Source organism: Diceros bicornis, chromosome 10, assembly GCF_020826845.1.
Source record: "Diceros bicornis minor isolate mBicDic1 chromosome 10, mDicBic1.mat.cur, whole genome shotgun sequence".
NCBI classification, from domain to species: Eukaryota; Metazoa; Chordata; class Mammalia; order Perissodactyla; family Rhinocerotidae; genus Diceros; species Diceros bicornis.
The window spans coordinates 41,825,724-41,849,976 of record NC_080749.1 but is presented as its reverse complement, the minus strand read 5'-3'; the positions used below and the strand labels follow the sequence as shown (position 1 = coordinate 41,849,976).

The following is a 24,253-nucleotide window of genomic DNA, read 5'->3' as shown; positions in this document are numbered from 1 at the left end:
TCCTGAATTATTCATTCTGCCTTGCCTTTCCGTTAACAAACGTGAATTAAGTTTGAAATCCCTTCCCCAATCACACATTAAGACTCCCTGCACAGAGCTGACAGAAAGCGGCCTGTCATACCTGGGCTCACATAGGAAGGCTGTGTTTTCACCATCTGCTCTCCAAACAAGCCACTCCCTGAAGGATGGGTGGCAGAACATGCGAGTTTTGTCTCGCCTCTTAATGAGGAAGCAGGAGAGAGCATCCATCCTCTGCTGAAAGTCTTCCCAGCCCTGCTCCCCTTGTATGTGGCCGGCATTAATGGCCTGGAAAATCTGCTCATCCGTCATGGGGTGGAGGGACGCCAGGGCCACGTTTAAAATCGGAAGTGCTCTCTCAAAGGCAGACTGGGTCATGAACTTCATGTTGCACTGCAGCAGATAGAGCTCAGAGAGAGAGACGGGCACCACCTTGTAGCTGGCACTTTTGATGACCAGGTGTCCCCTCTGGAAGAGGTCCAAAGTGAGTTTGAGGTACAGGTAGGAGCCGAGGCTCCGCAGCACCAGGTGGCTGCTCACTTTCCCAATGAGGGCGGCGTCGGCCTTGCCGTTGAGGGAGATGTTGCTGAGGATGTCCTGGCTGCTGCGGACCCGGTGCTGGACGTAGGCGTGCAGGTCGCTGTGAATGTCTTTGTTGTCAGGAAAGTCATCTAAGGAAAGCTTGACGAATGGCAGCGCACTTACGATTTCCTGCAAGAAAACAAAACCCACAGTGTCGCTCCACAGAGATTTCTTTTTTATGTCAGCTGCATTTCCAACCACATTCACTAGTTTTCTTTCAAGGAGGATTTTCACGGATTACAGGGACTCATTGTTTTGTATTAAAACGTGTAATAAGATAAACTGAAGATAAAAAGCTTATGTGAAAGAAATCCTGATGCGAGATCAAATCAGTAAAGGCTTTCCTGAAGACAGAGCCAAACGAGATGGAGGAGCCTCAGCAGACAATGGCGACCTGGCCGTACCAGCAGAGGGGCAGTGAGACCCTGAGAAGACCTGATACCCATAATCCTTACATCGTGCAACTGGTTATAGAACCAGGATACACAAATCAACACTGTACATCTAAGAACACGGCCAGATGCGGAGATAAGAGGCATCCCTCTTTGTGTATCAGATACTGGGCTGCATAACCAAACCAGGAAATCTGAAACTGCCCCCGAGGCCATGCTCCAGGGACAGCCTGCCGTAACAAAGCTGCTGTACTTTGGAATAGCCTGCTATCACTTTCTTTAGTTGCTGTTTTTAGTAAACTTTTAAATTGAAGTATAACAAACATAAGAGGTGCACAAATCATAACTGCACAGTGTCATTAATTTTCACAGTCAAATATACCTGTGTAACCAGCAGCTAGACAGAGAACATCACCAGCTCCCAGAAGCCTTGTGTCCCTTTACCATCCCAAAGATAAGCACTATCCTGACACCTAACAGCAGATGAGCTTTTTTTTTTAAAAAAAACTTCCCACTATCATTTCTTAAGTGTGTAAGTACATGTCCTCATTGAATGTAACAACTGTAGGAGGCAGGCTGAGTACAATTACCCCCTCTTTCACACAGATGCTAACTGAACTTCTGATAACATACACAGCTAGTACGTAAACCACGGTACTCCTGTTTCTGAGTGATAGCAACTGCCACATTCTGCTTACTGTGTGAAAAATGACGGAAAAGTGTATGAATCAAATGTCCATAAAAACAAATATCAAGTTTGAGGTCCAAAAAGAACCCAAATGCTATTTTTAAATAAATATCATCATAAAAGGGCAAAAATCAAAAGCTACTACCTTTACTAAAAAAGGACGGAGCAGAGGGAAGGAAGTTGTTAAGATATAATTTTAGGGTTCAAATGAGGGGAAAGATGAGAGAGAGAATTAAAAAAAAAAACACTCTTCCTCTTGCTGCAAGTGTTACCTGATGTTCCAGTTTTATGAAAAAATAGACCTTCTTTCTGAATAGGCCTTAAAAATCTCTCTCCTTCATCCCTCCCTTTTCCCTTCATAAAAAAACAAAGTCTGGGGCTGGCCTGGTGGCATACGGGTTAAGTTCACACGCTCCGCTTCAGCAGCCTGGGGTTTGCAGGTTTGGATCCCGGGCGCGGACGTACACACCACTTATCAAGCCATGTGGTGACAGGCATCCCACATATAAAGTAGAGGAAAATGGGCATGGATGTTAGCCCAGGGCCAATATTCTTCAGCTAAAAAAGGAGGATTGGCAACAGATGTTATCTCAGGGCTAATCTTCCTCACCAAAAAAAAAAGTCCTATTGCAAACCCAAGCAAATAACTACCAGCAAGAATAACTTTAAACTCATAGACTGTTAGCTAGACACCTCAAACAGTTCCCCCACTGAATTGTGGGAAACCAGGGGTAGACACTTCCATCTTAGAAGCACAAGTAAGTTCAATGCTAACAGGAAACCTACCTGACATCTTGATAAATGTGCCTTGGGGGGTAAAAAGGTCAGAGTTTCGCCCGTCTGGGGCTCTGTGGACTAATATTTCAAAGTCCTAATATAGTTTTCAATTCAGCAGCTAAATGGTTTACAACAGTTTAAGTTGTTAGTATTAATCCCTATAAAATTTGGGTACGGGGTCTTGGAAAGAGATTTGAGAATTCTTTTTTACCTGAAAATTTGCTCTTACAGTCACAATCAACTTCAACCAGGCAGGAAACTTTGAAATAATTTTGGTAATAAATGAAGAAAGGGTATCTCCATAATCAGGTTTATGAAACTCAGCTTCATTTAAGCCATCTATCAAAATAATGTATTCATCTTCAGGAATTTTCTGCTCTAAAGAACAAAATAATTTTTTTCAGTTAAGAAATTATACATTTCTATAAGATGGCACCACCCAGCGTATTTTAATGCACTGTTTAAAGTATTAGGAAAAACTAAAAAGGTTTACATATGGTAGAAAAAATGGTTTTCACAGAAGCATATTTTCTATTAAATTTATAATGAAAACCAGAGCACAGAGCCAAAAGAAAACCAATTCTCACAACACAGTTTTCAGAAACATATTGCATTATACACATTAGCAGAATCTCACCCATGTATATGATATAGTTAGCTTTTCATAAACTCCTGTCGCTAGAGTAAGTACAGCAAAGATAACAACACAGAGATGAAATCTGGAAAAGACTCTAGGTCCCCCTGGAGAACTCCCTCAGCAGATTCCAGGGAAGGAAAACTGACCCCCCAAAGGGTGAAGCTTTCAGCCCAAGGCACACAGCCAGCTGGTGGTGAAAGCTCTGCTTTATAGACTCCTAGAACAGGGCTCTTTCCCACAAGCCTCACTCGAGTTTTCTACTTATTAGTGCGAACTTTCTGCCCAGGGAACCAAAGAGAAATGATGACATATCTGTTTCAATCCCCTCTCTCTAGCACCTTCTACCAGAAGTGCCATGTAGGCAGGTAAACTCGCTCAAAGGTGAGGAGCAAGGAAGAGGATGGAAAGCCAAAGGGCCTATACCATCACTGATGCCCCCTACCTTGTAGAATATTCAAGGGCAAAAAATCAAATGGAAACTTCTAGAAATGGCTTTAGGTTCCACTCAACTGAGCAGAGGCCCTGAAAAGTATGCTGGCTAATTCCCTAAATAATCAACTTATTCCTCCTTGACATAAGAGTACAAAATATGCAGGCAACAGTTTCTAGGGGGTAAGTCATCTAAATAACCTAGTTACAAATTAGCTACTTTGAAAATGTTCAACTGTGAAGTTAACTCTTATTAGAGACGTTTCATTTAAAACTACACCGTTTGGGGGGCAAGGAGGGACCTTGGGGAGATGGTTCTGAGGATGAGGACGAAAGGTGCGTTGATTCACCCGCATCCTCTCCCTATGCCCACCTCACTCCCACCCCAGGGCCAAGGGGAGACCCTTCTCCTTCTGAGGACTGCCTCGGGGACTCTGAACTACTGATGAGAGCGAGCGCGTGGGTGGCTGCTCCAGGTACCGTTTCTCAGGTTTGTGAGCGGTTCCAGCACTCCTCTCTTGAAGGCGGCCACTGGGTCCTGCACACAGGATCTGAGGCTCAGCATGCTTTGTAGCTGGGGCTCCTTTATCAGCAGGTCCCTGTAGGCAGCCAGCTGATGGGACCGGCAGAGCAGAGCCGCAATGCTATGCACAAACTCAGGCACCAGGCACGTGTACGTGTTATCAGCCTGGCAGTAGTGGTAGGCCACGACCTACGGGGGAAGCAGAGCCGTCAGCATCACCTCATCCTCTCCACTCGGCTCCTTCCACGCTCTCAGTGACACAATTCTCCTGTTTGCTGAGATAACAAAATATGTTGCTTCTATTCCCCAAGAGTGAGTCATGATTTAGCTTAATTGATTCATTTATTCCTTCCTTCATGAGATTTGCCAATTCTAGACAGACTTTAAATTGCAACCACAAGTCCATCTTGGCGACACTACGATCAGCCCAAGTTATTCTATATTGCATATAAATTAATAAAAGTTATTCATAAAACCTAAAGTCTCCCCTGGCTTAAAGCAATTCTGAGCAATCTCAATGTTCTCCACATTCAAAAGTACCATCTTCACTACAATTCTGTTTTCAAAAACAGAAGCATCTCCTTGGGAAACTCATTTCCTGCTCCCAAAACGCAGATAATCAAGTTAGTAGCTATGAAAGCCAGGCTGTAAACTCACAGCTGCTTCCTGCCCCGGGCAGGAGGACCGGGCAGCCTGGCTCAAACCCCCTCCCCACACTCACACCTCAAGTGACACTGTAGAGAAGTCCAGCAGTGACATTGTTTGAAGGATCAAAACTAGAAATTACCAAATTTCTACCACGTGAAGGGACACAGAGGAGGAGAAAGGTTCCTGTCTAAGCATCGAAGGATGAGGACTATTCCCTTTGTTGGGATGGATTTGAAGTAGCAGTAGGTTATTCGTTAGAGAGACCCCAAGGAAAGTTCCAGATGTGGAAGTGTCTTGTGAGTGAGAGGTATGCTGCAGATAAATGAAAAATCTGATACTTTCCTAAATGAGGATGAAAGGAGGAATATAATAATGAGATAAAGAAGCTGAAAGAGGTCAAACACATCTGTGTAAAGTGCTGTACGTTTTTCAGAAGAGTGTGCGTCCCTGCCTTCCCACTCAGCCGCACACAACTCTGGCGTAAGAAGGACGAGAACCATTGGTAGGGCTCACAGCCGAGGGCAGCAGGCACACAGGTGAAATGCCTTGCCAGGGTGACACAGATAGTCAATGGAGGATCTGGGATTAGATTCCAGGTCTGTAAACTCTTAAATAGCAACCGGCAAGAACAGATGTGGCCAATTCGGAACCGCCATGTGACTTCTGTTTTAGGTTAAATTTATCATCAACACTCAGAGGAAAGCTGACTGCTCTTTCACTCTCACCTGGACAGAGATTAGCAGGAACACACGAGGACCCGCGAGCTCGTAAAAACCACCGAGACAGCCAGTACCACAGTCTATCTAGCACGGCGTTTGATGAAAGAAGTCTGGCAACCCAACAGTGGGTCATGAAATCAATTTGGAGCCACAATAGCTTTTTGTTTTTAACAAAGTAAATTTTATAGAACATAAGAACAAGTATAGCCTATAACACTTTTGCTTCAGTTGTGTGTGTGATCAAGTACATGTGAGCACCAGGTCTCTAGTGTAAGACGTATTTCTTACTGCAGGTCACAAAGTGGTTTGAAAAATCATGGTAGCAGCAGTGGCTCTGAAGTCTGAAGTCTGATCTCACCTCAGATCACACGTTCATGACCAGAGGACTGCCCCGAATCAGTGGTCAGGGCATCAGGGCTGCCCAAGCCGGGTAAGGAGCAGCCCTCATCTGGGAAGCAGAAGACAGGAGCAGGGATCTGGGGCAGAGAGGCATTCACTTCAGTCTCCCTGCATCAACCTCACCCCGCCCCCAGGCATTTCCTTACTAGATGCCCCTCATCACTGCCTACCTCTGGGCAACTCTTTCCCAACTCACACCACTGCTGTCCAGGGAGACCCAAAGGGCTCACCAGGAATGAGAGATGTAACCACTGTAATGCAGGGGGCGGCTTATGAACTTGTGATGAATGTTGAGCAGATGCAAAATTTCAGAAGGACCTTGATGACCATGAATCTAGGAAGGGTAAGTCAGCCAAGTCTCTTGTACAACATCACAAGAAACCTCTGACAGAAGGATGCAGGGATCCAAGGGCCCCAGGCAACGGAGAACAGGTGGAAGAGGCCTCTGCCAAAGGCTACCAGTCTCCCACTCTCACACCAAATGAAGGAGAGCACGTGCTTATAAGGATGGATTTGTGGCGAGTGCAATGATACCTTCTGCTGCTTTGAGGAACTCTTTCAATCCACTGTTTAATATGAAAAAAAGTCCACTGCCAGTGTCCTAAGATATTTAGTTTCATTAATACCTTTTATTTGGAGTATTCTATCAAAATTTTATCAAAAGCTATACTTTCGCATTAAGCAATTGTTGTCTCTGTTTTAAGATCCCTTTTCAAATTCATTTCTCAAAAGCCAAACTATCCAATCTCTCTCTGGAAGGATCCCATGGAACAGGAGCAGATTACCTTAGACGCAAGGTATTTCACTGCATCCTCTCTTGGTCTCTGGTTCTCAGGATTATCAGACCTAGACCCAGGGGGCGTTTTAGCTGCGTTGGTACCAGTTGTAGAAGAACTCGGTGAAAGCAGTGGAGTGAAAGCAAGATCCTGGGAGGAATCAGAAGCTGCAGAGAAAAGAGACCAACTTCATTATTTACAACCTCAGAATAGGAGTATGGTGGGATATTGAACACATTTCTTGATTAGACCCAGAGAGTACCTCAATAAGTAATGAGTGGACATGGGTCCAAATGAGAACACAAGTCTCCCTCTCAGCCTTCTCTCCCACCCACCCAGGTGCCTCCCTGGAGAACTGCTATTTCTGGTTTCCTTTATTAAATTCTTTCTAGTTTAAAAAAAAATCTTTCATGGCTCACTTGTTCCTGTTCACCATGTCAGACACACGTTCTTTTAATGGGTTTATTGCCCAGTGGCATAGTGGTTGGGTTCGCACACTCCACTTTGGCGGCCCAGGGTTCGCGGGTTTGGATCCAGGGCATGGAGCTACATGCCGTTCATTAAGCCATACTGTGGCTGTGTCCCACATACAAAAAAACAGAGGAAGATTGGCACAGATGTTGGCTCAGCAACAATCTTCCTCAAGCAAAATGAGGAAGATTGGCAACAGATGTTAGCTCAGGGCCAATCTTCCTCACCAAAAAAAAAAAAAAACAAAACATAAATAGACAAATATTTGGCTATTCTATCCCATATCTAAGTTAGTTTTTATACTTTTGGTAAATCCAATATAGAATACAAAGGCTGTGGAGAACATGATACAAAAGAATTCTGCACAGACTCCTTCTGGCTTGTTCTGCCAGGAGCCTAACCTCCTTGGTTTTAGGACCCAAAATTCCCCAGGGCACTTAATCAGGCCTCACTGTGCCACCTCTGTCCAGGTAAAGGGAGCCAGGCCCTAGAGTTGGGAGAACACCAGGGAATGCTGGCCTCACTCCAGATTATAGCTCCATAGGCACCATGATCTATGGAAGTTTCCAACTAGTTCTCTAACATGTGATTGCAAACCTGATACAGCAGCTGGAACAACTTGAGGAAAATTGGGAATTTATGTCTATCCAAACAGCAATTTCCTCCATCTATCTTATATTAATATAATAAACTCGACAAGTAGTTAAACATGGACATACTTTTAGGTGATGGACTTGGGCTGTTGGAAGCAATCTGCCTCATGCGGCTTCCATGGCAGCTAAGTGCCACCAACTTAGAAATGATTGCCGTCTTCCCAAAGCCCACATTTCCAACGACCACTGCTCCTCTGTTTTCTGTCAGTTCTGTGTTCCTCAAATTTTCTTCTATCTGGTGAAAGAGCCAATCCCTTCCCACAAACACGGAGTCTGTTGTTATGCTCGGTACTTCAAACAACAGGGGTTTCAACAAAATGTCTTGTGGCTTGTAGGGAGAAAATCGTGCTTAGAAAAAAAAACATCATTATTTTAGAAGAAGGTCATAACTTACACACTAAAAAACTCAATTTATCATTGCCTGTGTGTTACACTTAGTATGGCCTTTAGTTTTACCCCATAAGGGATCTGTAAGTATTTCCAACCTGGTTCTACTAATACTTCCATAATACCTCATTTAACATAACGTATTGGTCTCACAAAGGGTCCTATTCAAATGACTTCCTAGTCCTTTCAAGCCTTTAAGCTTTCTCATGACTCAAGGCAGACACAGAGAATTAGAGAAAGTGATGCAAGGGGCCAAACCATGTCTCATTCAGAGTCTGAAACAGTATTTAAGACATGTTTCTTCCACTACTGTATGAGCAAAATGGAAATGCATTTTTCCCTAGAGACAGGGCCCCAGCTCTCCTCTGGGTGGATGGCGCTTTGCCCCTTACGGTGAGGCTGTTGACCACAGTGTGCATCACAGGTAGATGTAGGAGGTGACCAGTACAGCCCAAGGAACTGAAACAAAGCTGATTCTTTGTTAGCGACAAAAAAATCTAGTGATTTTCAAAATAACACACTGCAGAATTATTTTTCAACTCCAGAAGCAAGTTAATCACGTATTTTAAGGAAGAAGCCCAAAACTGTTAAGGATGGCCTCCTAGCACACCTAACAGATACATTTCACACATACGCTTCACGTCATGTTTTTAAAACAGCTGGCTTCAATGATAGTTATCACAGACTTTCAATGTTTAGTGAATGAGCTCACCATATCCATTATCACAATGGATGCAAAGATAAATACCTTTAACTTCCTGTGCCCTACCTCCAGCCGTATTGTGCCATGGTAGTCTAATTGACGTTCGAAGAGGAGCATTTCTCTGCCCATCTAAATAACTCAGATCTTCCAATTTGGTTGAGCTTGTCGCTGTAATATTAAACTGAAGTTTAGTCTCTTCAAAGCTGAATTTATGTCATACCCAAACTACTATAAATTGTAAATTACTAAGCAATTCCATTCAGGCTTTCAACAAAATTTACGTCAAGGTGATTTTGGTTTTGTTTGCCTGCCGCCCCAATTTATTTTCTTGGCAATGCCATTAATTCAAAAGTGGTAAAAACCAAGTTTTCCTCATTCTTAAACCAAAATCATATGGTTGCTAGAATTCTCCATTATTCCTGGAAACAAACAGACTTCACCAAAAATTTTTATGAAGAAACTTGACAATCAAGTGTCACTCAATAAAGCTTCAGTACTTACTGCAAACACACAGCATGGGACTAGAGTCTTCTCTGCAGCTCCAGAGAGCCTTCCACTGTGGCTGGAATTCCAACCTTGTTAATTAAGTGAGCAGAGTCTGCGTGTGTAATTCCACAGTGCTCAGAACACTAAAAGTCAGCTCTTGGCAGTAAAAGCCAGGTAGACTTCATTGGAAATAAACATAATCCTAAGCGTCATATGTATGTGTTTTTTTAAATTCTAAAACTAAGTAATCATATTTACCTCAGACCAAATCAGTAAGACTCACAGCACATAGGTAACCTGTTAAAAAGCATTAAGGGTCTATTTAAACATACACACAAGTTGGATTATAAAAATAACCAGTACAAAATAATTTTGTTAATTCTTGGCAAATCTTAAAAGCAAACATGCAGTGCATGTTTTTGCCTTAAAAAAAAAAAAAAAAAAAGAGCCTCCTCTTATTTACATATGCATCCTAGGTCACAATGAGAGAAATCTAAATAAAATTAACCTAATTTGGTTTGTGGGTTAAATGGGCCGACATAAAGTACTGCTGATCCTAGACATATGATTATTTTCCAAGATAATAAAATATAGATGTCATTTGAGAGCAAATTAGGGGAGGAGGGAGTCACATTCCAAGGGCTAAGGCTTCTAAGGGCTGGTGAAATCATAAGTGGGACCAAGTTTTGAGGGACAGAAGTCAAGCTGGACCATCTGTCTGCTGAAAACCTTCTGGCTACCTCATGGGCTCCAATGCAGCGTCCAGCCACCCAGCCCCATCTGCCCAATCTGCGCCTTCCTATTTCTCCTCCTAAGGCCTCAGTCCTCTCCTTCCTCACTGTTAGTACCACCTCTTCTCATTCCTTCATTCAACAAGCTCCTGGGTGTTATGGTCTGGCTCTGTGACGGCGTGTCCCCTATTGCTGCATTCTCCAAAGGGCCATCAACCATGTGCCCTACACCTTCCCAGTCCACAGAGAAACACCTGACACCTCGACTCCGCAACAGCATACACTTACCCTTCTGCATTCTTTCAGTGCACAGCTTGTTTGCACATCATGTACACATTTATGTCAATACTCCACACAAATCTTTCCTGTTAGAAAGATTCAGCTAATTCCTTATTCAGGACTTCCCAATGGGCCTAATTTATGGGAATCCAATGGCAGCCTCTAGCTTCTCTCCAGGTCCTTCACAACCAGGGCGTGTGAAACTTCCTGAGGGCCACCAGGACCACACTCAGCACGCTGGCTTCCTAGAATAATATAGCTTGGAACATATTTCTAGGCTCCTGTCTGGGACCTGGGACTCTCACCCGGGCTTCTGCAAATGCCCCTATCCTCGGCACACCTCACTGTGAATACATCCACATTTTGGAGGCCGAGGGAGACAGCGCAGCCACAGCTGTAACCCATAAGTCAGTTCAGTCCAGGGCTGAAACAGCCACGAATGTCTGAGATGCTGCTTCAGCCCTGGAGAACACAAATCACTTGGAGCCTCCAAAGGGTTTCCTAGTTCCCTTCTTCCCCTGACCCCTTAGAACATGACATTCAGCTTATAATTTTGGGACAACTGAAAGGATTAAGAACATGAGACTATAAAGGGCATTCCAAAGAAGGGATTGCAAAAAGGTCCTGGTTTGACACAGATGCAGGAGATGGTAAGGCTTCAAACACCTCTGTTTTCAGATTTCCAGTCACCACAGCTTCAATCCAAAGTATACAACAAAGCGGCCTCAGCAACTCCACAGCTCTGTCTGATTCTCCATTTCAAACATGACTAAGCTTCCTTGAAATGCGCCATCACTCAGCAGGGCTGCCAATCACGAACTGCCGGCTACCTCTGCTGTCTAAGGTGGTGTCAAGGCCACTGAGAGAGAGACGGAGAGTTGGAGCAGTGAAGCTTCAGCCCTAGCTCTGCACCAGGGGTGCCCCATCCAGCAATACCTGGCCCACATTCTGCCTTCTCACAGAATAGATTCTGGGAGATTACAAGCACAAGAATTAGACTCACTTCCGCTATTTAACAATAAATGCTTTCAAAATTCTCAACCCTGCTGAGGGCCGAAAAAAATCAGAGGTAAAGCAATAATTTCAAGCTGCAATAAACCTACTGCTAATATCTCTACAATTAAATTAATTATACACTTCTTGCACACACACATTGTGTCTAACATCTGAGCGAGAAGTACATTTTGAGACGGTGCAGGAAAGAGGTTTTTTCGGGGGGTGGGGCGGGTAGAGTGAGCAAGGTGGAGAAAGAAGCAGAGGGAAACTTCTCTAAGACGAGCAAAGAGACATACCTGTTGAAACACCCTGGCCTAATCTATCAAAGGTAAATGCCACTAAGTCCAGGGCAATTACTGGTCCGAGTTTCAGGAAAAGCAGCTGGTATTTGTGTTTGTCAGTTTCCCCGGAAAACTAAACACAGTTTAGTTCTATGATCCACTTAGAAAGCATTACAAAAGAAAAAAAACAAAGTAGTCAAAATAGGAGAACCCAATTACCCAGCTTCTAGATTTTCTAAGGTAACACTTTAAAGGCTTCTCACTCTATTTTTATTAAAGGAAACAGGCATTCTGTCTCATACATTTTGATGTGGTATACAGTAATAACCCAACCACAGCATTCTAAATCAAGTCCACTCTAACAAATACCTTTACAAAGAAAATCTCTGTATAGTGAAACAATCTCCAAGCCTGGTTATTTTTATAATCTTTGACATAAAAATTTCACTGTACTAGACAGCAAACAGACAACTAAAGGTCTTCGTAACAGGCTCAATGACAGTGAAGCTGGCAACCTTAGGAACTTGCTTCCATACCCTCAGCCCCCAGGGGGGCCAGGTCCCTTGGGGAAGCTGTGAAAAGAGGCCTGGCATTACCCTTCCTTCACCTGCGATCCTCACTCTGCCCTCATACACCAAATCAAATAGTTTGATGTTTCCCATCAAATGGCAATTTTTTTGAGTTTACATGGGTCTTCACATGCAAATTACTTCCAAGAGATTGCAGTGCATGGTCCTTTACATATTAGTTTAATCCTAACATTGAGTGTTACCTACTGCCCTGTTTGTAGCACGCTGCCTTCTAATCACTAGACAAACAGTGCTGCATATAGTCTATACAATCTGAATCCTTTATTCTTTTCAATGATACTTGCAAAATCTTGCCATTCTTTCTTAATTGAGGTTCATCTTCAAGGGTAGGAGGGTAAGCAATGAAGAAATCTACCAGGCTCTTACCTTGTTAACAGATACTATTGGGTAAGGCACTTGCCTATTTCCTTCCAAAATATGCTTTTAGTTTATAAAATATGGAACACAGAAGAAATGAGCAAACCCATTAGGCCAGGCAGTCACTGCTCAAACCCAAAGGTAAAACCCTCCCATTCCACAGGAGGTCTAGCTCAAGTGCATCGTAGAAGCTAATGAATGAGCACAGCAGAAAGCCCGGCTCTACAATCACTGTGGTCTCCTGGAAAAGCTCAGCTCACACCCACTGTCACTTCACATGGCAGGAGACCCCATAAAAGAGCATCAAGCAGAAAACAACCCCAAATGGGGTGCTTTTAACACTGTTAATGTATTAATGTGTTTCCTAATTTTAAAATAGCTTGATTAAATTGAATACAAGTTTGCTTTATTTTGTTGAAGTCAATAAAGCTATCAAGTTCTGGGATGATACAAATGAACCATTCATCATAACGAGGTAAACATGGTCTAAAATGCCTTGGGTGCAACATAGGAGGGGGGTAGTGGGCTGGTGGTGGGAGGACACAAAAGCTTTTGGAAGAACCATCACTCAATACGCGTAAGCTCTCCAGCACTTCTTTCTGGCAGACATGCCAAATCCCTCTTCTGGAACGAGGCCATTTTACTTCCTCTGAAAGTGAATTAGAGTTGCGCCTCAGAACTTTTCCATTAGGGCCATTTATTTATCAGCTGCTTCGGAGTTCTATTGTAAAAAACACCCAACAACAACCAGAATGGCCTGCCACATCCTGAAGGACTATAAATTACAGAAAAATCCTTTGAAGTGGGAAGAGAGGACCTGGGTCCATGTGTTAGTAGAGGAGAAATTTTAAGCGCTATGTTGGTAACAAAGAATGACCAAAACAAGTTCCTCTTCTAAATTCAACCCAAGAGCCCTGAGATTAGAAACTCAGGCCCTTAAAGCAGGCACGACAGCTCAGATGCAGAGTTCCTATCCCCACCCACCCCAAACTACTCTCCTTGCTTGACGACCACTCACTGACCAGTCAACTAGCAACAGTCACTGCTTCTGTATTGTTTTTAGCTCCAGCTGCCCTATCTTGCTAAGGCACACCTGTCTTGCCTATTTTCATTTCCTCGATTGAGAGCTCTCACTTCCGCTGCTTATATTTTAAGCTGTGAGCCCCCGTAGAACTGAATTATACAGAAACGGACCTCCCATCTGTTCGATGGGCCTCAGTCATACAAAAATAAGTTTGAAAGCTGGGTTACAAATTCTTTGAGCTGATATTAACAAACTCACTCTAAACAACAATTCCCGTTTATCAAGATGTAATAAAAAGTCATGAATTTACTCAGGCTCAAAATAACAAAGGGGAGAGTTTTTTGTACTTTCTTCCCTCATACACAAAGAGCCACATAATCCAAATCATAGATTTAAAGAATTTCAGAGCAGAAAGATCATATCAGATCATTAAGCTCCATCTTATCATGTTTACAGATGGGTAAACTGAGGCCTAGAAAGGATAAGTGCCTGACCCAAGATCACAAAGCTGGCTTGTGTCTGGATTAGATTCCCAAGTGGAGAGTGAACACGGGGCCCGAGACCCAGTGAGATAACCCTTCCAGGGAGAGGCATAGCCTTACCTGCAACTGAGTTGGGCCGTGGCATTATTAGCGAGCTGGAGCTCTGAGAATAAGGGACCGGACCATCTCCAACTGAGGCGTCAGCTTTGGGCGACACGCTCTCCGCTGACCCAGTGGGCTCCTCTTCGGCCACTGGGGAGCAATTATCTGCCCTGCGATCATGAAGCACTCCCTTCTGTACCCCTAACCTTAGGCTTCCGTCCTTATTCCATTCCAAACTGGAGCCACTCCGGTCATCGTTTTCGGATGAACTTGTAATTGTGGCTGAAATGAGAGACCAAAATACTTTGAAGGAGGCCAGGCACAGCTGGGGCTGTTGAGCGTTAACACACACACACTGCCCTCCCCATGATCAACGGAAAGTTTTCCGGTCCACACAGATTTTTATCAAAGTATGTTTCATACAATGTATTTTGGTAAATTAGAAGAATGTTGCTTATCAGGGGAAATAAACTGCTAAATCATTCTAAGAGAGGGAAAAAAACTCTGATAAGACGATAATGAAAAAGCTGTCTGAAAGTATCTGAGAGTTAACGGTAAATCTACGTAATTTGGAGATAATGTATCCTCTCTTTTTAACAAAGATGAATTTCTCTCAGAAGAATTTCTATCTCATTAAACTCCTCTGAACTTTTAAATATTATTTCCAAAATAACAACATCTGTGCATGGAGGAAGGGGGCAGGGCTGCACAATGGTTAATGCAGAAAAGATGCAAGAGAAAATCTATGAAAACAAAAATACAATTATAAAGTCAAGCAGAGAATTTGATCTTTAGAATTAAACTTAATAACATCTGTTCAAGACCATCCAGAGAGGTTGACTTGACTTTATTACTTTAGCAGCACAGAACGGAAAACCTCTATGTAACCAGTACAGGGAAAATACAAACATGGGAAGGGACGCTTGATTGCAGAACTAAAATTTAACCTCTGAGAAAGAAAACCAGTACAGAAAAACATCTTGGCAAAAGAGGAGGAATATGATGAAGGAAAGCAGCAATATTCACCCTACCTAGCTTCTACAAACAGCCACTTTCAATTTAAAGACCCTGAGATCCCCTTGCAAGCACAGGTCACTGTCGTCCCAACACTGGCTTGTGTCCTTGAGAACAGGGGCCATATCCTCTGTTGTTCCCTATTTGGATCCCTTTGTGTTTCCTATTTGGATCTCAGTGCCCGGCCCTTAACTGCGAGACTTAAATGGGAGTGCACCAGGTCAGAGTGTATTCAGAACCCAGTGGCCTAGATTAAGCTGCTTCATCTACATACTGTGATGATACAACACTTTATCAGCAGCCTGGTGAATTAGCTCCAACCAGAGTCTGTTATCTAGGATCAAAGAGTCTGAAGGGGTTTCGTTTTGTTTATTTTTACAATGCTCTTTAAGGTTGAGAAAAAAGACAAAACAATTTCCTCGCTGTGACCACAGGGCATTCTGTCACAATTCTAAAACCCGCTTTGCTCCTGCTGCTCCAGTCTGGACTTATTATCCACTGCTCGTCTCCCTATTTAAAAATCCCTCCCGCACGCTGAAGCCTCCTCAGAGTATCTATCACCAGCTGATCTCTTCCTTTTCTGAACATCACAGGCCTGGCACCTACCAGGGGCTCGATAAACATCTGCTTAGTCAATGAATGAGCAAGTGAACAAGCTTCTATTCCAGCTGTGGCCAGAGATGCTAGATTTAATCCCATTGTTTTTGGTTCAGGATTGTTGGTATCATGTCCCAAAGTGTAAGTTGATTTGGGACTGGCCCATCACACCTTTTGGATCTCCCTCACTACTCCCAGCATTTCCAAGCATTCTGTCAGGAGTATTAACACTAATCTCTCCATCTATTTGGAATCAATCACAGTCTTCATTGTGTGTTTTTTTAAATGGACCATTCACATGAGCCTAAGTACAGCAAGTATGACTCTTTCCATCCTAGAAATGCTGGTGATAATAGCAGCAACTAACATTTATTGAAGGTTTTATATGTCAGGGAGTATACTAAGTGCTTCACAGGAATATTCTAATTTATTAATGAGGTTACTACTTATTAATAGTAATTAATTATTAACAGTAATCCTGTTAATAAGTTGTGATTGTATTACAAACCTCCACTTGTAAGTCCAACGTTTGGGACTCAGAATGCTTTTCTCACAGACACATTGTAATTAGTTAGGTTCCCAGGCTTCTCCAACATCTAAGTTACAGGAAAAGTTCCAGACTAAGGGTGGGTGTGTGATTTGCTTGGTTTTATTGCTGTGGCTGTTTTATTTGGGGGCACATATTCTTAAGGTGAAAAATAAACAGAAAGTCAAAGTGATGTTTTTCCTCATTTGCGCTCCCTAAGTGCCACGCACTTCGGAATCAAACCCCCAAGGATCTGAGTCCTAACGCAGACCTCAAGCAGTGGGAACAGGGACTAGGACTTCCCTACCTCCTGTTACCAGTGACAGCACCAGAAGTAAGACTGCAAGGTGCAGCTGAGGCCAGGAGGGACAGCCTGGTCAGAGCTCCTAGACTGAAGGTCCAGTTCTCACCGTACAGTCACAAGTGTCCAGGCCCTGCTGAGAGGCAACATTCAGGTCCTGGCGGTGAGCGGAAGGAAAGTGGGCGGGAGAGGAAGGCCCCCAGCTGCAGGAACACAAGCTGGGACAGGAAGTCCTAGATGGGGTGGCCATTTCAAAAGGAGGGTATTATAAGGTTATACCATGTTTATAAGTAGAAGACTCTCCCACTGCCCTCATGAAGTTCAGCTAAGAGACGCATTCCACTGCCCACACTCCCCAGGGCCCTGGGGGCATGCAGGTGAGAAGCTCTGACGCCATGAGCCCTTATGCCCCACTTCACAGGATTCCTCCCTAGGGTCCAATACCAGATCCACCTACACACCCTGAAGCCCAGGCAGTGTATTTTCATCTCGGCTCAGGCAAGATGAGGCCCTGAAGCAGAACCAATGAAGCAGACAAAGGCCCCACAAGTCCAGTTTCCCTGCGTGACCTACGGAGCACACTCAACAGGGCAGCTCCACAGTTTCCAAGAAAGATAAAGCTGGTTCTTACCACAAACGACAGGCTACTCAAAATTACCTATTTTTTCTTCCAGGCTAACAGAAATTCAAACTCCTAATTAAGTTAGCCGAAGTCAACTTAATACCGACATTAAGTTAATACATAGTTAACGCATTAACTGTTAACTATGTATTAACCCAAGTCAAGTTAATACATGCAAAAAAAAACTAGGGCAATATCTTAACGATGATGATTTTTTTAAAAAAAGGCTCTAAAAAATAAGTGCCATTTGACATCTTCCGGAGACTGGATTATCTTTCAAGTTCCCTAACAACTCAAAAGTTCTAACATCTTATTCCTCCAAACAGTACAGACGCCAGCTTTTGTCAACTAAGGGTTGCCATCATCACTCGGACAGGAGCTCAACCACCTTTCCAACGTGCAGGATTCTGTGAAATGAGTGACTGTTCAGGCCTTACGTTTTGTGAAGCTGTGAGGTTAGGCTGTGCCTCACAATTTCGTATTAAATTAGGTTTGGTACTGCTCACTGATTCACATGCGCTACTTCTGACTCTGTGTAGTTTGAAAATTCCTCCTAGCCAGGGACAACGTGCTATCCTCCTCTGTAGTAACAGCACATTTAACCTGACCTCCTAGTGCACAGGCTACACTACTTCTCAAGCACTTTCAAAGTACCTTAGGACATATACATGATCCTTATAACCCACGAGGAAAGGTAGGTAGGCTGAGAAGCATCAACCCCACTTTACAGATATGGAAACAGACTCAGGAAAAACTAATCACACACACGCATGCACACACTCACACACGGTATGTCCAATATCAGTCCTTTTGACTGCACGTACAGTATGTTTTAAAACTCTCTTTGCCTTACACAGTGCTCAACACACAAAAGGAGTTCTCTAAGTATCTCTGGCCAAAAAATATTTTACAGTTCATGAAGTCTGCCTTGTTAAAAACTATAGCCCCTGGCAGGGGCTGGTGGAGAGAGGCCAGTCATGGGCTCACAGCAGCCAGGAAGGAGTCACCGGTTGACCGGGAGGAGGGGGAAGCAGAGAGAGAGATCTACTTAGTCGTGAAATGTATAAAGCTGCAATAAAACTGTATTCCTTCTTCTTCCCACCCTTCCTTCACCTCTCTTTGCCTTTTGAAGATTCCTTCATATGTTGAATGTACATTCACAACAGAATTTAAAAACATCAGTATAAGTCCAGGGTCCAGGAAGCAGTTTGGCAGGATCTAAATCAAGTTACAGGTTTAAAAGAATATCAGGAAGAAAATTAAACTGACTACAGCTTTAGTCCAGAACTGCTGAGGAACCAAAAGGCCACTGATATCAAAAGTATACTACATCGAGCAGAATTCTTTTCTCTTTGAGCTACAGAAAAGACAAGAGGTGAAAAGTGCAAGGGGCTTGGGCTTCTTCCCTTCGAGAACCTAAACGGGGGTCTGTCTCTCTGGGCCCAGCACTAGGAATGGGTACATTTTTGTCTGCACCTATAAACATCATCTTAAGTGTTTGTTTCTCTCTTTATACTAGCTACTAGGAATCTTAAAACTCCCTACCCACTTATGAGCAAAATGAATGAAATCTTATGAACCTGACTCCTGACTTCATCTTTTCTCTTGCTCCTCTTATTTCCTTTCCCCAACTCATACCTTACCTGGAAAGGAAAAATCTTGTTTTACTAAATGTCTATTTGCGAGCATTTCAAATCCACCAGGGAAGAATTAAGTATAAATAAATAAGTATACTTAGGAAATAAGAACAACGGTGGCTAACATGAATATTATTATAGTGCTTATTACATATGGGCTCTTACATAAGCCCTTAAGGGCTCTTCTAAGCTCTTATCATATCTCAGCTCACTGAACATCATAACAGCCCTATGGGCAGGAAGCCCCAGGAGGCCTGAAGCCTTGCTGTGCTCCAGAACGGTGCTCTCCACAGTTCTGATCTACTATCAGAAAACTGTGAGCATGCATCCCAAATACATGTATTTATAAATTATGGACACGTACTACTCTAATTTATTATAATATAAAACGTACACAAAAATGTACATTTTGAAAGGATAAAAAAGAACCCAGAAATTGAAATTTTCTTCAAGCACTCCACAGATTGTCTTGCATTCTCCACTTTCAGAGCCAGGGTTCTGTGAAGAGAGTCCTCTGTCTTTCGCTGGCTGTGGAGAAAATCAGATACAAGGGCATATGTAAAGTGCCTCATATGTCATGAGTAGTCAAGGACGTCTTCCCCCCCATACAACTGAAGAAAAATAAAGTAGCACTAAAAAGCCAAACATTTTTAAACTTCTATATTCCGTATAATAGTCTACACAAAGAGTTTAAAAGTTAAAACACTGGACCAATGAACTGAAGATCAAACAAGAAAGAAACGTAACGGCGGCTTATAAAAGTGGGAGAAAGGAAGAACTGAGTAGAAAAGGGAAATCCAACTACTGCAGATACCGTCTCCTCTGACCTAACTGCATAAAGATCACTAACGACTTTCGAAAGAGAAAGCAAAGAAAGTCTACATGAGATTGAGAAAAGATCAGAGAGACAAGTCAAGGAAGCAACGTGCCCAATACCCCGGGCCTCTCGACCTGACAGAAGGCTCCGCTCCTCTCCTTTGCACTCGCACCTCACACAGCGCAGGCTGCCATGCCATATTCTGGATACTCCCAAGTGACAAAAGGACAGACTGCATGGAGGAAACCAGCCTGCGTGAAACCTTCTGAGTGGAAACGCCACACTGTGCTTCTGCCTCGGGCCCACCCGCAAACTAACCAACCACACAGGGAACAGAGACTAAGGCTCCCCTGGAGTGACTGCTGTTACCTCTCTCAGCCCAGCAAGGAGAGGGCTCCAGAGAAGGCACTCAAGCTAACTCACCCTGGCCTGGAGTGCCACGAGAAAGCCAGCCTGAGTTACCTTTGACTCCAGGGACTTTCTGGCTTCTCTTTCTTCAACTTTCTATGGTCAACATCCTGGCTCTCCTGGCCAGCCCTGTGTAACATGCCGCAGGGCCCTGCCACCCTTCTGGCCTTGCGTGGGGGCCCTGTGCTTTGGCTTGTGACAGACAAATCTCTGTACCAAATCTCCAGCTCAGGGCTCATCGTGTTGCGCAAGCTGTGCTCTGCTATGACATGCAGCGCGGCCAGGGACCCACACCATGCGTTCGCAGCAGCAGTTGTCAGGCCCTTTGATTGTGAAAACACCTAAAAAATCAGCTGGGGGAGTGTTGGGAGAGACTGACCTGCCTCACTGAGCCACACTACCCAAACTAAGTCTAACAGAGCAGGTAATAGTCTCCAGAGAAAAGCTTGTGGATTGAAACAACATGAAGTTTTCCAGTATAGCACATGGCACAGTGTTTTGGTAAAGCTTCGAATAACCTGTACACTGAACTCACATATATATAGTGTATGACCTGTACACTGGAGCTTCTAACATAGTCCAATGACTCCACAGAATTCCAGACTCTTCCGGAAAAAAACATAAGGCACTATCAATGGTTGGTAGTATTATGCACCTACAGCATACATCTTCCATCAGAGGTGTCAATCACTGCTATATTTTAAACCCTTTTCAGCAACTGACAACTTGCCCAGGTCAACCAAAGACTATTCTTTGGTTCCACAGGTGGACTAGTTTTGAAATAGATACTGTGCCTCATCTTTATTGTCACAGTACTGAACAAACTTGCTCTTAATACACAGTAGGTGCCAATAAATGCTTGCTACACTGACAGAACAGCCAGAAGAATCCAACCACAGTCTGCATAAAAGTATAGCAGGCACTTTGTTGACTTGAATCATCACCAAACATTTCTTTCCCACATTACACATATTACCAAATTATATATGTAAAGGCAAATTTTCCTCCTTCACCCAAGAGATTAAAAAAAGCTTCTATAATTAAGGATGATTTTTTAAATTGCAGGCAATGTAGCAAAATGAATATTAACACAGATTTGAAACACTCTAAATAGTTATTACCAAATCAATTTCAAAGCATTTCAATTTAGTAGCAAGAAGGGCAATACAGGTGGCAACAAGGTATCATTAGCATAAAATTAAAAGGGCAGGATTTACAAGGTAAAAATGAAAATAAAGTACAATTAATTCCTCTTTGTATGTCTCTCTCTGCAGCTGATCATCTCCCCTGGGGCACAAAGTCCAGGAAATAGAAGGTCTAAAGCTACCTCTGGAATCTCTTTCATTTTACAAGCCTAGGAGGGCATAGAAGAGAGACATGGGAAGATTAAAAAAAAGTTATCATGGGCTGACTTTTATGTCCTAAGCAACTGGGCAGAAAAACAAATATTACCAAACTCCAGCAAGTACCAGGAGGATATGAATCAAGTGTCCAGTGTTTCACTGCAAGCCACCTTCGCAGTAGAAATGTTTCTGTGAGGATACTAAACTACCCCTGCCTCCCAGCTTCACAGTGAGGAGGGGAACAAATGCACCGCTTCCCCCAAAGAAAGGGGAAGGGCAGCAGGAAGAGTCTAAGTTCTTGCTTTATCCTTTTCAAATTCTGAGCACTTAATCATCCTGAAAGCTACCTGGCGGAATATGGTGGCTCAGGTGTTAGGGAGGCGGGCAGGTGAACAACACACCTGTTCTGTGTGGGAGACACGCCCAGTGAGGGAGATGTGGCCACCGTCCACTCAGAATCCCCTCCTCTCCCTTCATGGAGCTGTACTAATACCACCTCTCAAAGAGAAACAGATCCAGGACACTATGAAAGTAATTTGGAGATTTTAAGTGACAGCAGGTACAAGCAGAGAGTAGAGGAAAGGAATGGAAGGGATGACTAACTTTAAAAGGCCACTCTCTCAACCAGAATTTTTCTTTCTTTTTTTTTTTTTTTAGAATTTTATTTATTCATTTTTCCCCAAAGCCCCAGTAGATAGTTGTATGTCATAGCTGCACATCCCTCCAATTGCTGTATGTGGGACGCAGCCTCAGCATGGCCGGAGAAGCAGTGTGTCGGTGCGCGCCCGGGATCCGAACCTGGGCCACCAGCAGTGTAGCACGTGCACTTAACCGCTAAGCCACGGGGCCGGCCCACAACCGGAATTTTTCTAATTGCTACCTCTAAGTCCTACTCCTGGGCACATCTAACAATAACGGTTAGGAAGCAGTTATTATTTTGTTAATCTTGATAGGAAAGCTGGGTTTTGTTTGCTTCTCCTCATCCAATCTCTATCCTCTTTCTTCCTATATAGAGAAATAGCCCATTTTCTTGAAATAAATACACACACACAAAAAAATATTGATCATGATATGGACTAACAAAAATTAAACAATACGTTTAAAGCAGAAAGTACTTTAAAATCCACTATTTTCAGTGATGCTTTTTTCATTATTTCAAAAATCAGACTGGTCTTCATACACATTTCAATGAATATAAACACTTAATTTTTTTCTAAACTGAGATTAATGACAGTTTACAATTTCCATTTGTAACAGCTGGAAGCAAGTCATATTCAGGAGTGTCACTAAGAAAAAATGTTTTCTCAAGCATGGAGGAAACACCTTTAAAAGCTACTTCTTTATGAAGTTTTCATTTTCAAAGCAAATCGTTAAAAAGCTACTTTATGGTGATTGGGTACAGTTGGGTTTCACATTGAGAAGGTTTTCACACTGCAAATTTGAAAAATCAGACACTAACTTCTAGGTAACGTCCATAATTTTAATACATAAAGAGTACGGAATTTTACTTAAAAAAAAAAAGGTATTCATAGGGAATTCAGCTAATCCCATCCAGCTTAGACAGTATTTCTACACGACAGAATTATTATACTTCCCAAGACATTTACGTAGAAAGAAATTGGACCTTCTGAAACAGGATGAAGCGAGACTCCCTTCTGTATAACACAACAAAGTTGAAACAGGGGGCAGGGAGGATTCTGCTAAGCCCAGAGAAACACTAGTAGGGGTCCAATAATTCTTCCAATGGTCATTAGCCTGCCCTTTCTCCTACTAAGCAGTTGCTAAAATGAAAATTCTCTTAACCTGCAACATTCAAAAGCAGTAGGAACAGAACACAGGCAGGGCACTCTGCGGCAGCCTGAGAAGGCTGTCTGGGCATGTGGAAACGCAAGCTTCCCTTCAGGCATCTGGTGGGCAAAGATATTTAGATTAAATATAATTGGCATGACAGAAATCAGCTTAAATAGTAAGGGGAGGCCCAGGAATTTTTAAGGATGGGTTTGCACTGTTTGAAATTTCCTCTAACTGCCCTAAATAAACTGTGCTAATACTGTACATGGAACTCTGGTCTCAGCCCTGTATGGGAGCCTACAGCTACCCCAAGCGTGTAACGGCACAGCAGCTGTGTGCACTTTGTACCGGCCCACCCCCAAAACCTTTGCCACTCCAACCCGGGCTCTGTGGGTAGACAAACCTTAAATAACTTAAAATGGAAAATTAAATGGAAAGCCTCTTCATCCCTTCTCCAGGCCCTATGTAATTTGGAGCACGGATCCTAACCAGCCTGTTTTACAAGCTGCTGCTGGGCTTTCCAAAGCAGGAAGCCAAGGTATCTCACCTCCATCTCTGCCCACTAGGTTCGCTGTGTTCCTGAATATTCTACTCTGTTCAACATTTAAGATGCCCAAAGGCTGCCATTCCCAGGCTATACCTTATAAAAACAGGCATGTTCTTCTGGTAGAAAAAACACACACCCACCTCCAGCAATCAGAACCACAACTGAGTCACAGATCCCTGCTTCCCGATGAGGCACTGGCACCTCTGTCCCCTGTATTGGTTCAGGAGGAAGTTCTTTCCCTCCTCTGGCCCCACCACTCCTGCCTCTTCAAAGAGCTGTGGCTACAGTCACCGTGGAGAGGAAATACTGGCTTTTTCCCTTCTCCTCCCACCACACCTCCAACGTGTCCCTTGGCAAAAGGTTCTAACTCTGCAGGTCACGGAAGGAGAGAGAACAGAGAAACGTTGTCACTGGCATAGCATTTCCCTCTCAGCCACCAACAGTCTTTGCTTCCTGCAGGAGACCAGCTAAAGCAGCATGAAGCACAATCTCCAGAAGCTGGGGATCTTCGGTAAAAGAG

At 43.4% G+C, this 24,253-nt stretch overlaps 1 protein-coding gene across 11 annotated transcripts in view; it reads right to left on the bottom strand.

The window, feature by feature from the left end:
* TANC1 (tetratricopeptide repeat, ankyrin repeat and coiled-coil containing 1) overlaps positions 1 to 24,253 on the bottom strand; it is a 230,894-nt gene that overhangs the window by 47,119 nt on the left and 159,522 nt on the right. For 7 of the 11 annotated variants that reach the window (XM_058549031.1, XM_058549030.1, XM_058549027.1 and 4 more), the window contains 7 exons: positions 14,149 to 14,412; positions 8,848 to 8,970; positions 7,779 to 8,060; positions 6,598 to 6,755; positions 4,004 to 4,235; positions 2,669 to 2,835; positions 122 to 729 (listed from right to left, as the gene is read on the bottom strand). In XM_058549031.1, coding sequence (XP_058405014.1) covers positions 122 to 729; positions 2,669 to 2,835; positions 4,004 to 4,235; positions 6,598 to 6,755; positions 7,779 to 8,060; positions 8,848 to 8,970; positions 14,149 to 14,412 — 1,834 coding nt within the window. The remainder of the gene's footprint in view (positions 1 to 121; positions 730 to 2,668; positions 2,836 to 4,003; positions 4,236 to 6,597; positions 6,756 to 7,778; positions 8,061 to 8,847; positions 8,971 to 14,148; positions 14,413 to 24,253) is intronic. The other 4 variants (XM_058549034.1, XM_058549037.1, XM_058549032.1 and 1 more) reach the window with 3 other exon arrangements.